A 14051-nucleotide genomic window follows, 5' to 3' on the forward strand; every position below is an offset into this window, starting at 1 on the left:
TTGGCACTCCTGCTGTTATTATCATCATCAGCTTTGTTCGGACCAGATTGCGTGTGAAAGAGCCAAACGTGGTGGCTTTTGTTACATTTCTAAACTTTGATCAGCTGGTGAATGCAAACAAATGCACGCCTCAAATGTATGGTCACACACACGCGCGCGCACGCTCACACATGCAGATGACTCACGTTTTCCTGTCTTGCTGAATGCCCCGGTCTCGGAGATGGGCCTGCAAACAATTATAAAACAAAAAAACAAAACAAACAAACCTGTTTATGATTGACTCTCTTTTGTATCCCCTTATTTGTTGCTCATTTCTTTTCTACTCTGCTCCTGCTCACCTTGAAGAGCTCCATGTCTTTCTCCTTCTCATCCATCACTTCTTTCAGTCTCTTTACCTCCGCCTTCAGCGTGTCATTAGCCTCCTGAAGATGTCTGACGAAAGCAGGGAGACGCGGAGATGTGTTAGCAGAGAAATATACATAGAGAGGCAGACGCAGAGAATAACAGACACCTATTATCATCAAGAGACTCTTGTTAACATTGCTGACAAAATAGTCTTTCAAGCAACAGCAACGGTTACCCGCATTTCTTTCTTTCCGAAGCAGCCTTTAACTCGCAGCTCTGACATTATCACGTACACACACACATATACTGTAGTCCATTATGACAAAATTCTTTTTTGCACAGCATTTATCACTTACTATTGTGACTACCCATTTCAGTATGTCCACCAATTTCAGACCTATTAAGAATTCTGAAATTGTTTTATTTGCAGGAGGGAGGGGCAGGCATTTTCCAGTTTGGGAATATTGAGGGACTGGGCTCATTATGATCCACTGAGGGAGATGTGATTTCAACTAAGGTGTATGCAGTCTGTTATGCACAAGAGCCACATGTTAGCATGATGCAAAACACACACACAAACAAGCACACGGTGTGAACTGAGACAGAAGAAGACCTGGACTGAGGTGGTGCTGGGTGGAGATTAGGGATCTATGCCACTACAGCTGGATCCCTTTGATCTCTGGCATGAAGAATAGGTCACGCACATGTCTGCGCATCTGTGCATGCGTGTGCGTTATTTATGAGACATGACTACACAGGAAGACCGTCAAGTGTGAGTATGTCAGGGAGTCTACCTGAATCACTTCAATACACGGACACGCACACACCGTACAGACACACATACACAACTGCCCCACTTCCAAACCACCGTCGACCATCTTTAGTCACATTCCCTAAATAAAGTGCGATACACGGTTGAAGCACATTTATTCAGACACACTTGTCCACTAAAAGAAGCAAATTTAGCTACTGAAATATATTGCTGTGCTAGATATACTCACTCTCTCTCTTCAGTGATGATGAGCAGTGCTTTATTTTGGGCCTTCATCTGGGCAGTAATGCTCTCACTGGAAGCCCTTAATAAGGAAGACACATTTCTGAAATCTAATTTTACACCAGCTAACACTTTAACAGTTTTTGGTTGTCCTTTAGTTCTTAAATAATAAATAAAGACATTAAAATGCAGCACAAAATTAAACAGATTTACATAAATTCAATATTTTGTAGATCATATGGTGTGTTTTCAGTATGCTTTGCAGAATCCATAGAGGAACAAATCGATAACAGTACTTACAAGTGCATGCACGACACACTACACTATGCAATACACGCATACAATGCCAACCAATTAAACAGTGATAACTTGCTTTTTATTACTTAATTCCTCAGTTTTTCAGTTCAAACAAACAAAAAAAAAAGTAACATAAATACAAATACAATGTTGTGAGTGTGTTCATACTTTTGTTCACTGATCCAAAGGTTGACATTAGTCATGACCAGCCGGCTCTCGCAGAGAAGCTTTGCGTTTTCGGACCGTGCCCCCTCCAGCTCTGACCAGAGTGTGCTCACCTATAATCGATACAGCAGTCAAGTATTATCCACACAACTTAAACAGCAATGTTATTGCAAATTTATTAATTATTTATTGGGCCCTCCCCGCTGTGTCAAGCTGTATGTGTGAGCGAGTTAGTTACTTCCTGTTTTTACTTTGGTAGTCTTTTGTGTCCCGTGCTTTGTATTTAGCTCTACTTCCTTGTCTTGTGATTAGTTCCAGTTGTGTTCCCCACTTGTTTCCATCTGCCTCATCACATCTTGTATTTATTGTCTCAGTCTAACCTTGTTGGCTTGTCACATTTTGCTGTTTATTTTTCCTTGTGTTTGCCAGTTAGTGATCACTCCTCGTGACTCCTGAGTTATTTTCCTTTGCACCCTCGTTAAAGATGCTCACCTTATGCTAACCTCTGCGTCCTGCATTTGGGCCCACAAAACTACAACCCCTCTCCACACAGCAAACCCCGACAGCCCCTTTTTTTGTACTCTACCGACTGGATTAGTGGAGCACACACCGACATTCGCTCTAACCCTGTGTCCATGTAGTTCAAACAGGTTTGCAGCTTAAACGCAAATTTTGATGTAAGAAAAAAAATATTAACATCCTGCAGCTTTACACATTTATGGATTGCATGTCTCTCTAACAAACAGACACACACGTGCACGCACACAAACACGAACATGTATAGGTATAAATACGGGGTGGAGGGGAGCAAAGGTGTGATTAAAGAAAAGATAGAAAGCGAGGCAAGTAATGCTTTAAGCAGAGGGGGAGCAAAAGAAGAGGGGCGATAATAAATGCTAAAAAATAGAGCATAATAGCAACACAAGAGAAAAATTAGGTAAATGGAGAATAATGGAGGATGAAAGAGATGGCATTTGCAGACACAGGTATAAATAGCAAGGTGAGGTATTAAGCAGGGAGGACGGGAGACGGAGGATTGGGGGGGGGCAGACTGAAGGCAAGATTGGAGTCAGGGAAAAGACGGGTGTAGGGTGAACAGGGACCGGATGGCACTGGCCAAACTGCTGACTTTTTCATTCTGCTTATCAGTCAGGACCTTTCCAGGCCTAAACTCTGGGGACCCTGACATATTACCCTTATCGCCATAGAAACACCTTGATATGCCATACCATCTTCCCACAAAGACTTGAGCAAACATAGAAAAAGTTTCCAATATGTGCGCCGTGATTTAAGTTTATAAAAATGTCAAATGATTAACCCGAAATGTCAAAATATCAACTGCAGGTATGAGATGAATCAAGCACGGTGTGCATATGTGTGTGTGTGTGTGTGTCAGCATGTGTGTGTGTGTGTGTATGTGTATTTTGAATATCATACGTGCACCAAAATATTTTCCTGCCAACGTGTTTCTCGAAAGTTAAAGAGGAGTTAAACGTAACGCGCGGATAAGACAGGCGATTCAAAGAAAAAAAAAAAGTGATTAACAATTATTATAATTCATTTTATCATCCAGTGACTTCACATGAACATAACACATAACAGTGAAATGTGAAACGGGGAATGGTTAATTATCAAGAAAGTATAAATATAAGATTGTCTATAGTGCCCAAAAAGTTTCATAACTCAGCTTCTGTTTGCTGATGTTGGTGACTGAATATCCATCAAATATCTGTTGCCTGTATCCAGATCGGGCTACAGGAAAACAGAAACAAATATTTTTAGTTGCCTGAGGTCATGGTTTTTAAATTATTGATGACTTTATCTAACAGAAGTCAGTCCTTAATGTTCGTACCACATCAGCCCAGGGCTACAGACGGAGGCATCGGTTCAAAAGTTTACTACTTCTAAAGCAAATGAATTTTTAACACACAAAAGAATATACACAGCAACAGATGGTGCATCAGGGTTTGCTCCACTCTAATCCAAAATTTAAATCTGTTGCGATGCAAGGGAGCTACATGCTAAACAAACCCATTTTTCAATACCTTATGCATGTGTTGAAAAAAAAAAAAAAAATGATATACATAAGAGTTTGAAATGAGGCTGTGAACATGGCGGCGACACATAATTCATAATTCATCTTGCATAACACGACGAAGAATTACACTTTTAATTACATTTGGATTAAGGCAGGGTCGCATCTCAGCAAATAAGCAATGAAGAGAAACTGTGGGAACAGTGAAATTACATCAAGCAAATCATTCAGCTTTGCAGAATAAACTGAGTCAGGCTATCAATTGTAATTACATTAACAGTTGAGTAAATGTTGTGAATCTCCTGTTTGTGACTTCATCTTGTGTTTTTTCTCGTGCATCGACACATTTTCATGTAAAATAAGTTCTGTTGAGGATTTAATGGCAAAACCCAGATATGAACATACCAATATTAATTATGAGCGCAAATCTATCAAGCTATACCATTCAAAAGATCAAATAACAGCCACCCACACAACACGTCTGCACACACACACACACACACACACACACACTGGCAGGATCTGCAGCATGCTGTAATGACAGTAATTACCTGTGGTCTCACATTAACATCTCCCTCCTGACTGTCTGACTGGCTCAGCTAGTGGAGGGATGTAAATCGCAGCACAAGTCTGATGTTGCGATTAGGTCTAAATTACACATCATCACTCTGTTTTCCACCAGTGTCAAGGGAGGCAGAGAAAGGGTTTGTGAGAGAGGGAGAGTGTGAGAAAGAAGGAGGGGCATTTATAGAAAAACGGGGAAAAGGGACAAGGAGGTGCCACCGCACGATGGGGGAGGAGTAAGGCAGCGCACCTGCTTAACATTTAGATTGGTTTTGTTGCACAAATATTTTAGCAGATGATGGGGGCTAAAAGGGGCAACAAAATGCATTTATAGCCAAGTTTGGTGATACCACTTGTCCTTTCAGGTTTATGCTACAGAATATGAGTTGACTACTGCGGCGCTGGTGAAAGATTTAGAACCTTTACAGCTGCTGCACCAGTATTTATTATTTTTGATTTATTCTACCGTCTAAAAAAAAAAAAAAAAAAAAAAAAAGGGAGCTGGATTTGTCCAGCCCACACTTTTCATTGCCAATAGATGCAAGCTAGACTCAAACATTCATTTTATTTTTTTTTCTGAACTTACACATCTGAATGAACTTTCATGACAACCCAGAAAGCATACCTGCAGACAGGGGTGGTGGTGGTGGTGGGGGGGGGGGGGGGGGGGGGGGGGGGGGGGGGGTAAATAATTGTAGAGACTTTAGAAGTTAATAGATTTTCCATCTTTCTATTCTCCGCGGAGCTGTGGACTGGTATCACATTGCGCACTGGACAAAAGTGTATTTTCACTAAAAGCGACCGAAACCGTCCAAGGTCAGGGGATAAACATGCTTCAAAGCAGACTTTTCCTGGTAATGAGAGGAACATAAAAATGAGTATAAAATCAGAAACAGCCTCGTTGTTGCTACTACAACCATCAAACCGCTAGAGCTGAATATGAGCCATTACTCTGTTCCACTCAGCTCATCAGAGCACATCCTCTCATCAAATTAATGAACACATTTATTGTTAAACACGTTTTTATAAAACATTCATTCATTCTGTCTAATTAAAAGACCCAACAGGCCTGACATCACTTAAATATGCATACTTATCACTCACATGGTCTGAATTAAAGATCTACAAGTGTGTGTGTGTGTGTGTGTGGCTCTCTGTGTGTATGCTGTATGTGTGCATGTATGATGGTAAAAGAGAATGAGGCTTCCTAAGCAGGCCTTCTCACTCTAGGCTTAATGGTGGTAATCGTGGTGCGACCCAACATTAAGACAGTGTGTGCGCGTGTTTATGTGTGTCCCACTCTCCCTAATGGCGATGATGATGACATGTTCTCCATTAGACTAGTCAGTGGGCCACAGCAGATCTAGCATATTAATGATGCTGATGATGGCTTCTTTAATTACCTTCGTCTGCTGCTGTGTGGCCTGACTCCTTTTCCCCGATTCCTTTCATCACACACTCTCCTACGCATGCTACTGGGTTGTTTATCAGCGGCTGCCATTACTGAAATCCTCTATCTTGCATCTACTGTAGCCTGTGTGAGCGCAGCTGCATGATCAGCCTTGGCTGAAGTTTCGCAGGCCCTTTCAGGAAACAGTAAAAATATAGTTCTTTTAAACTTGTAAGGTGTACAATGGAAACATTGTACCAAGTTCAGTCATTATGCCAGCACTAATATAGCATCAAATAATATCCAGCCTTAGAAATAATTCAATTTTGCAGTTTTATTTCACAGCTCTTGCATAAAGCAGGGTAAGTTAGTCCTTGAGGCGCAACAGGATTACTGATATAAAAAAAAAACAACTTGCAAATTTAGTCGTGCAGCTACTAAGAGGGCTACGTTTTCAGCAGAAAACTTTAAATGTGTTACGGATTGAAAGGATTGATGACTGATGTTTAGCTTTCCAGGTGTCCAAAAGTGCTTAAATAACAGCAGCAACACAAAAGAGCAGTTTTAGGTTTGAATTGCAGCACTGCTGTTTTGTTTTAGTGATGAGTTGACACAGGAAGAGTTAGGGAAAGCACAACCAATCCTGTTTTAAGTAACTGCGACATACAGTTCCAGGGAGGAACTGCTGCCCCAAGTGGAGGCGTTAAAGCATCTCGGGGTGCCCCGCAGGTGGCTGCCCTAAGAGAGTGTTCTGGGTGTCTCTGCTCAGACTGCTGCCACCATGATCTGCACCCAGATCAGTGGCAGAAAATGGATGGATGGATGTAACATACAGTGCAGCATGCAGTTTGCTTTTTTTTTTTTTTTTTTTTGAACTGCAAGACATTTATATATAATTCATCATATTCTCCTGCATGCACGCATGCACACACCAGCTAAATAAATTTAAAAAATGAGCCAAGGCCAATCCTTTCACAGTTCAGTGTGGTAGCTGAAGACTCAGCAATGTGGGGCTATGACAGAACACAGTTTATGGTATGATCTTTTCTTAGACACAATCATTTACATAAGATATGAAATTTTATTAAAAATCTGGGCACCAGATTAGCTCACGGTGTAAGCAGGAGCCCACATGTTTTATGGCTGAAAGTGAGTGGCCTGGGTTTGAGTCTGACCTGTGGACATTTGCTACTCTTTACTGTCACACTACCCAAGAAGGGCCAAATTTTTTATTTATTTTTTTAAATCTCACAAAACGGGGAAAGAAAAATGTACGGTGCTGCGAGAGCTGGTTGCAGTGAACGGCTTCTCATTAGAGTGACACAACACAACTCTTGGAATCCATGAGGGCAAATTTAGCAGAGCTAAACCTTTCTGCCAGGGTGAAATAATTAGATGTTGACCTTGAATAATTGCAATATTAGTATTTTTCCTTACTTTTATTTGATTAATTAGACACTGTTAAGTTAGTGTCATGTGTGATTTATAAAAACTAATTTCCACTCTTTTCAAAAGTGTTGTAAAACCTTGACCGGGGAGACAAACTATATAAAGCAGGAAAAAAAAAAGAGAGCTATGACTGATGTGAGTCTGCTTTGGAATAACTAACAAGGTAAATACCTATTTTGTGCTTGGAGAAGAAAAAGCTTAAGAAATCCAACCCATTATCCATAAAACAAAACCACAGGTGGCAGCAAAGAGGAGAAAAAAACAAAAACAAAAAAACTTTCTATATGCTTATTTCTGATTCCCTCTTCCTTACAGTCGGAGACTAAATTCGTCATGCCATATGTCACCTCCATGAACCTGTACAGGAACTTTTCATGGTGTTGAACTGAGTTTCTGCATTTGTTTCAGTACACTGAAACACATACATACAGCTTTCTTTGGTGAAGAAAGATACTGCGGGACAGCTAAGAAGGACACGGTAAGTTACAGTGACAATACGAGAAAAAAAAAAAAAAAACACCGTTAGTTTGCCTGCTTGACTGTCCTTTCGATCTCCCAAATGAATTACAGCAGTGTAGCTTAATGAGCTGTGTGGGATGGTGATGGGACACACATGCGCACACACGCACACTGTGCAAATACAAAGTCCATTCCATGGTTTAACAGTCAGACAATTGGGCAACTTCTCTTTATTCATCAGCTAAACAAATGAGCTTCATTTGTCTGTCCTCATTTCACCATGCGTGTTAGTGTGCATGTTTGTGTGTAAAAATGATGATCTTAGCGCAGGTCGTTCCAAGCTAATTAGTCCAGGCTTGAAGGCTTCTATCAGGTATAATGAGTGAGATCAGTGAACAGCTACAACCATTACAGGGACCAACATCTCAAGCGTCTCCAAAATCAAATGTAAAACACACTCTCCTTTTGCAGTGTGCACCCATTAAATGCTGCCGTCAAACCAGAAGCTTTTCACAAATCTAAAGAAGCGGCGTTTAGCGTCTAGACCTAAACAAAATATTTCTTTGTGACCAGCTGAGTGAAAGTGAAAGTAAAAACAAAGTGTAAACGTGAAGCTTCTTAATTGGATACAACCCACTGTCTCCTGTTTGACAAAATTATGACCTATGATCCACAGTCAACCCACCAGCCTCCAAATGTGGACTTTGTTACTTTAAATATTTGCCAGGCCTTTACTACATCTGTCTATGCTGTTCGCTGGTCTTTCTGCCTTTACTTCTGTCTTCAGCAAGTAAAATGCAGCTCAGTTTGATTTAGTTCACATGACCGATTCCGCTAGTGCAGAATATTCCAGTTCGTTACCGTCAAAAACTCCTGGGTTACTCGTATGTTTTGGGCCACTGTCCATCTGTCCTTCGAAATGCAATCTAGTCAACTTTGTTCCAATACAGCTGAATCCAAGCAGATAGTGTATCCCTATACACTTCTGCCACATCATCAATAAACAGTAGTGATCCAGTGCTGCTGGATGATATGTATGTCAGTGTGTCACACTGCTTCCAAGATATTCTATGGATGATGTTGTATGCTTCCAAACCTTCTCTTAGTTTTTATGTGTCCAAAGAATATTGTTGCAGAGCTGGTCTGGATTTTTTTGCAGCGCAATATCAGCTTGGATGATGCAGTGTCACCTCCCACACGCCAAAGACATGCATGTGAGGCTAATTGGCGATTACAAATTGGCCGTAGGTGTGAATGTGAGCATGAGTGGTGGTCTGTCTCTTTGTGTTAGCCCTGTGATAGACTGGGCACCTGTCCGGGGTGTAACCCACCTCTTGCTCTATGACAGCGCCAATTACACTGCCTTAGTGGTTAATGCACTTTATGCCAACTTTAGTCATATAACTGTTATATTGTTATGGTTTGGCAAATTTATCAAAAACCATATGTACCTAACTGCACATTATATTGATATGATTCAACACACCTTCTCACAACTTAAATTGATATTGTGCATTCCTGCAGAATGACACAACTGTTGCTGTTACACATTCTAAAAAGTATGTTTGCAGGTTAAGATGTATTTTGTGTATTTTGCCCAAAAAAAACAATTTCATAATAGGATTTTTAGGCAGTTGAATACTGCCTAATGATTCATTGTAAAAAAAAAAAATGTTGTAGCAAGAGGTAGTAGGAGCAGATGACTCTTTGTTCCTTTTTTTTTTTTTTTTTTGGTAATTCTGTGTTTTTCTCAAGGATATTAACAAGGGACCGGGCTTCTCTCTGTAATCACTAGGCAAGCACCCCACTGACTCCGAGTGATTAAAATCCACTGTCTAATTGTATTTGTACAGATGACATCAATAGTTGTAATGATATTTGGGTAACTAAAAAAGTTTAAGAGCATGAAAACATGCTTATAAACTTTGCTATCTGGAAACTTCTCTGCAAATTCTCATTAAAACTGTTTGAAATCTTTAACTCCATGCTCAAAGAAGTTGAGGTAAACACACTAATGACTGTGATTGTGTGTGTTGTGTGCATGGCTGAATAAGTGTGAGGGAGAGGGAAAAGGAAAGAGGGATGATCTGATCAATCACATAAACATGCCTCATTTTTACCCTGATTTGTATTTGAACTGGACTCATGCAGAGGGACAGGACTAAGTGAAGTGTGCATCGGGTGTGTATCAGTGTGTGTGTGTGTATGTGTGCTGAGCGGTATGCATCGACGAGCAGAGCAAAACTGTCTAACATGCAAATCGTTATCGTCATACCAAAAAAAAATATACTAACAAACAAGACTCTCTCACACGCACTTACACTGTGCATACAAAGACATACATAGAGAAAAAGACTAGCGCTATCTGAGGTTCAGCTTCTCTGCACCAAGGCAATTTGTAATATAGATTTCCTCTATAAGCCACTGTAGAGTACCATTTACCATTTCAAACCCTTTGATTTTTTTCGCCATTGGATAATTCATCTTCTGGCATTCAATAACAGAGATTGGGACCTAATGAAGGAGTCATAGTCACAGCGGCCATCACACAGGTGTTTAAACACTGTTTGGAGTCAAATTCACTGAAAGACTCATCTGTTGTTGAAATGATGGAGGACGTGAAGGATGCAAAAGGAAAATGCAAAGGACTGGCCCACAGGGGTGGGCCAGTGAATACACACATACAAATACATACATCTGTCATCATTGTACTTAAAACACTCTGCTCATATAGCATACTGAGCCTTCAAAACTCAAAAGGCAATTGAAACATTACAGTAACAGTAAAAGCTCCAGTTACACTTGTAGTTTTTGGAAGGTCTTTATTAGCTGGCAAAATATGCTTATCTATATACTACAAATGCTGCAGAACTTTAGGTTCTATCCCAGCAGGCTCTACTCTTTTTCTACTAATACTAAAATGCCAGAGAGGAAGTCCATTACTGATATTGACAAGTTTCTGAACTCATCTAACTTGTCAGTCCATTAAGGTCACCCGATAGGGGATTCCAGAGTCTGCTTTACAATCTCAGTCATTAGATGCTCATGGCTGTTGCGCCTTGAAGTGGCGTGAAGAAATACTATGACGCTATGGGTAAGAGCTGGGTGAGAACATTTCTAGCACTTTCATATTAATCCTTTAAATATACGGCTACAGACAGCAGCCTATTTGCTCAGCTTAGTATGAAGTATGGCTAGCCCATCTCTTTGGAGCCCCTGTAAAGTCAGGCTAGCTTGTAATCTGTGCTCACGTTTTTTTCAAGCCATGCAGAATTTGTGGGAAAAAGAGAATAAAGAGCACAAGGAAAACAAGGAATTAGAGTATGTGATTGGATCAGCCAAGCAAGTCTACTTTATCTGATTTTAACAGTAGATACAATGCTAAAACATGATTTGCAGTTGACATTTCACAGCTTTCATTGTATTTTTAATGTGTGCTTCACTCCAAAACAAACAGCAAAGGTTTATTTAACATTCCTTGTCCTTTAAAGAAAGAAGTCTTTACAAATCTGTGGGTTGATTCCAAAATCATAGGCACAGGTTATGATACCAGACCATGATTTACATATGGCCCATCTACTGAGCCCAGGAGTTCTCTGTCCACGGGAACTGGGATAGCCAGATATGATTTAAAAAAAAAATCTTTAATTTATTCTAATGCTAGGAAGTTATTGAATTAAAACAAGAAACATTGCTCAGTTCAATAAAATATAACATGACAGAACAGCAGGAAGCAACTTAGAAAGGTAAAAAAGTCACTCCAAAGAAGGAGATCAAATCAATAGAAAATACAAAAAGTAAATCAATCAAAATTGAATAGATACCATAAGTAGCTTAAATATAAAATCAGGTTCGGTATGGTGATATAAGATGCTGTTCCTGTGGCAGCGGAGCTGAAACAGATGTTAGAGAAAGTGCTCAGCAGCAGTAAGTCGTGGAGGCGCCATTAATTGTCCACAGCCATTCACTACAGCCACAGTCATTTTGATGACCTCTGTGTCAGCTGATGGAGGAATCCAAAAAATCCAAACAGTGTGTTGATTGAAACTAGATTCAAACAGCTACAGCAATGATAAAATCTCTTGGCAAGTTATACGGATGCATTCAAACAGTTGGCAGTTCACTATCCAGGCTACAGAAACATTTTACCCAAGGAAGCACGTCAGTCCCTCCACATTTCTTCTAACCACTAAGATTAATGTCTCTGTCCATGCAAAAAAGTCCTGAAGCCAGGTACACACTGTGGTCCAGTAAATTTGTGTAGCAACATCTCACTGCAACGCTCCAAGTAGCACATGACATTATACTCTCTGTGTCCCCTTTGGTCTTAATCTGTATTATTGTCTAAATGCCTCATACACCGCCCCTGATGATCACTGGAACAGCTCCAGCATAGAAACCCCATCGTTTCCTCCATAGGTCCTCCAGGATTACAGGCTGTGTTCCGCTCAATACAACTGTCAGCACTGGTGAAGAGCCTTTGTTGGCAAGAGTGTAAAGCAAAGAAAAACATCTAGTAGATTAAACTTGACTTCACAAGACTTGCAAAACAAAAACTGGACATTTTGCTTTTGCATAAATCACGATGAGCAAGAAAATTCTACTTTATCAGGCGATGAAGTCATTAAAATATTCCATCCATCCCTCCATTTTCTTAACCTCTTATCCAATTTAGAGTCGCATGAATCTGGAACTACTCCCAGCTGTCATTGGGTGGGAAGTGGAGTACACCTTGAGCAGGTCCCCTTTCTATCACAGAGAGGCAGACAACCATTCATGCACACATTCACTCCTACAGCTAATTTGGAATCCCCAATTAACCAAACATGCATGTGTTTGGACTGTGGAAGGAAACTGAAGCAGCCAGTGAGAACCTATTCAGGCACAGGGAGAACATGCAAAACCCACACAGAAAGGCCCCGGCCCAAAGCATTCTTATGTTGAGACAGCAGTGCTAACCGGTGCACCACTGGCACCAAGAGAAAAAAAATGCAACATGGTATTTTTTTAAAACAGTATGCATGTTAGGTTAACCAGATTCTTCAGATTTGAGTGTTATAAGCTTTTCAGTAAGGTAGGTAGCTAAAGGGTAGGTAAAATAAAAGTATAGGGGTTGGGACAAAAAAAAATTCAACATATTGATCTTACATAAGATTTGTTTTGTTTTTTTTAATACATCCATCTATTTTCTTCCACTTATCCAATTCAGGGTCACAGGATAGGCTGGAGCCCAGCTGCCATAGGGCAAGAGGCGGGATACACCCTGAACAGGTCGCCAGTCTGTCACAGGGCTAACACAGAGAAACAGACACCCATTCACACCTATGGGCAATTTAGAATCACTACTTAACCTAATCCCACTAACTGCATGTCTTTGGATTGTGGGAGGAAGTCAGAGCACCCATGCGGACATGGACAGAACATGTAAACTCCACAGAGAAAGGCCCCAGTCAGATGGTGGATTCAAACAGACCATTTTTTTTTTCTTGATAATTTATGCACCAGCAGTCATTGCCATGTCTGCTTCACTCAACAGTCTGACAGACCTCTGACAAATGTCGTGCAAAATTTTTGATCACAGACAACAGAGAAAAGAGAGCCAGTCGCACAGTAAAGGCAGACATGAAAGAGTTTTCAACAGTCGTGACTGTGCCTTCAGACTGACCAATCAGCTGGCCTTAGTTGGTGTCTTACTGGCCCTGGGCTATCACAATTGTCAAGCCACGGTGCACTAAACAGAAGAAAGGAGAGCCGTGTTATGTCGGCTGCATTATTCACAAGGACAGAGTGAAAAGAAAAAAAAAAAAGAGAGTAAGGTGAGGGAACATGAGTGAAGGACAACAAAATGAGAAAAAAAAAAAGAAAGTGGAGCGCATGAGTAAGATGGGACAGAAAAACAGGAGTGGGAAAGAAAAAAGATATGAGCAGAAAATGGAATACATAACAGAAGAAATTTAAAGAAAAAAAAAAGAACAAAACACAAAATCAAGACATGAGAGAGCACCACGGTGTGGGTAAGCTTACGGCTGGATTCAGAGTTTGTCAAATCTAAATGAACATCACTTCCCCACACTGCCTATGCCCTTAATTATCCATTCTGCCTTTGTACAGCGGTAGCTCAGCTCTGACAACTGCTCTCCCTTGAGATTCCCCCCCCATCTCCCAGTCAGAACATTAGGGAATATCAGGGAATATTACACCTAGGAATTAACGCTCCAAATCACCTTGCCAGGTTTAGGTCCCACATATACCCCTCCCTTTCTTGGACAAGATAATCCTGGCTCTAGCACCGGATATATGCCACTAATCATCAAAAAGGCAAGAGGGGGGGGGGGGGGGGGGGGGGTGGCAGG

At 40.7% G+C, this 14051-nt stretch overlaps 1 protein-coding gene across 1 annotated transcript in view; it reads right to left on the reverse strand.

Annotated features, from left to right (window-relative positions):
* The window catches only part of LOC115799192 (polyamine-modulated factor 1-binding protein 1-like), a 32632-nt gene that overhangs the window by 7962 nt on the left and 10619 nt on the right, over positions 1-14051 (reverse strand). The window contains exons 6-9 of the mRNA XM_030756213.1: positions 1805-1914; positions 1347-1421; positions 339-432; positions 186-226 (exon numbers count right to left, since the gene is read on the reverse strand). Coding sequence (XP_030612073.1) covers positions 186-226; positions 339-432; positions 1347-1421; positions 1805-1914 — 320 coding nt within the window. The remainder of the gene's footprint in view (positions 1-185; positions 227-338; positions 433-1346; positions 1422-1804; positions 1915-14051) is intronic.

The sequence above is a fragment of the Archocentrus centrarchus genome, chromosome 20, assembly GCF_007364275.1.
Source record: "Archocentrus centrarchus isolate MPI-CPG fArcCen1 chromosome 20, fArcCen1, whole genome shotgun sequence".
Taxonomy (NCBI): Eukaryota; Metazoa; Chordata; class Actinopteri; order Cichliformes; family Cichlidae; genus Archocentrus; species Archocentrus centrarchus.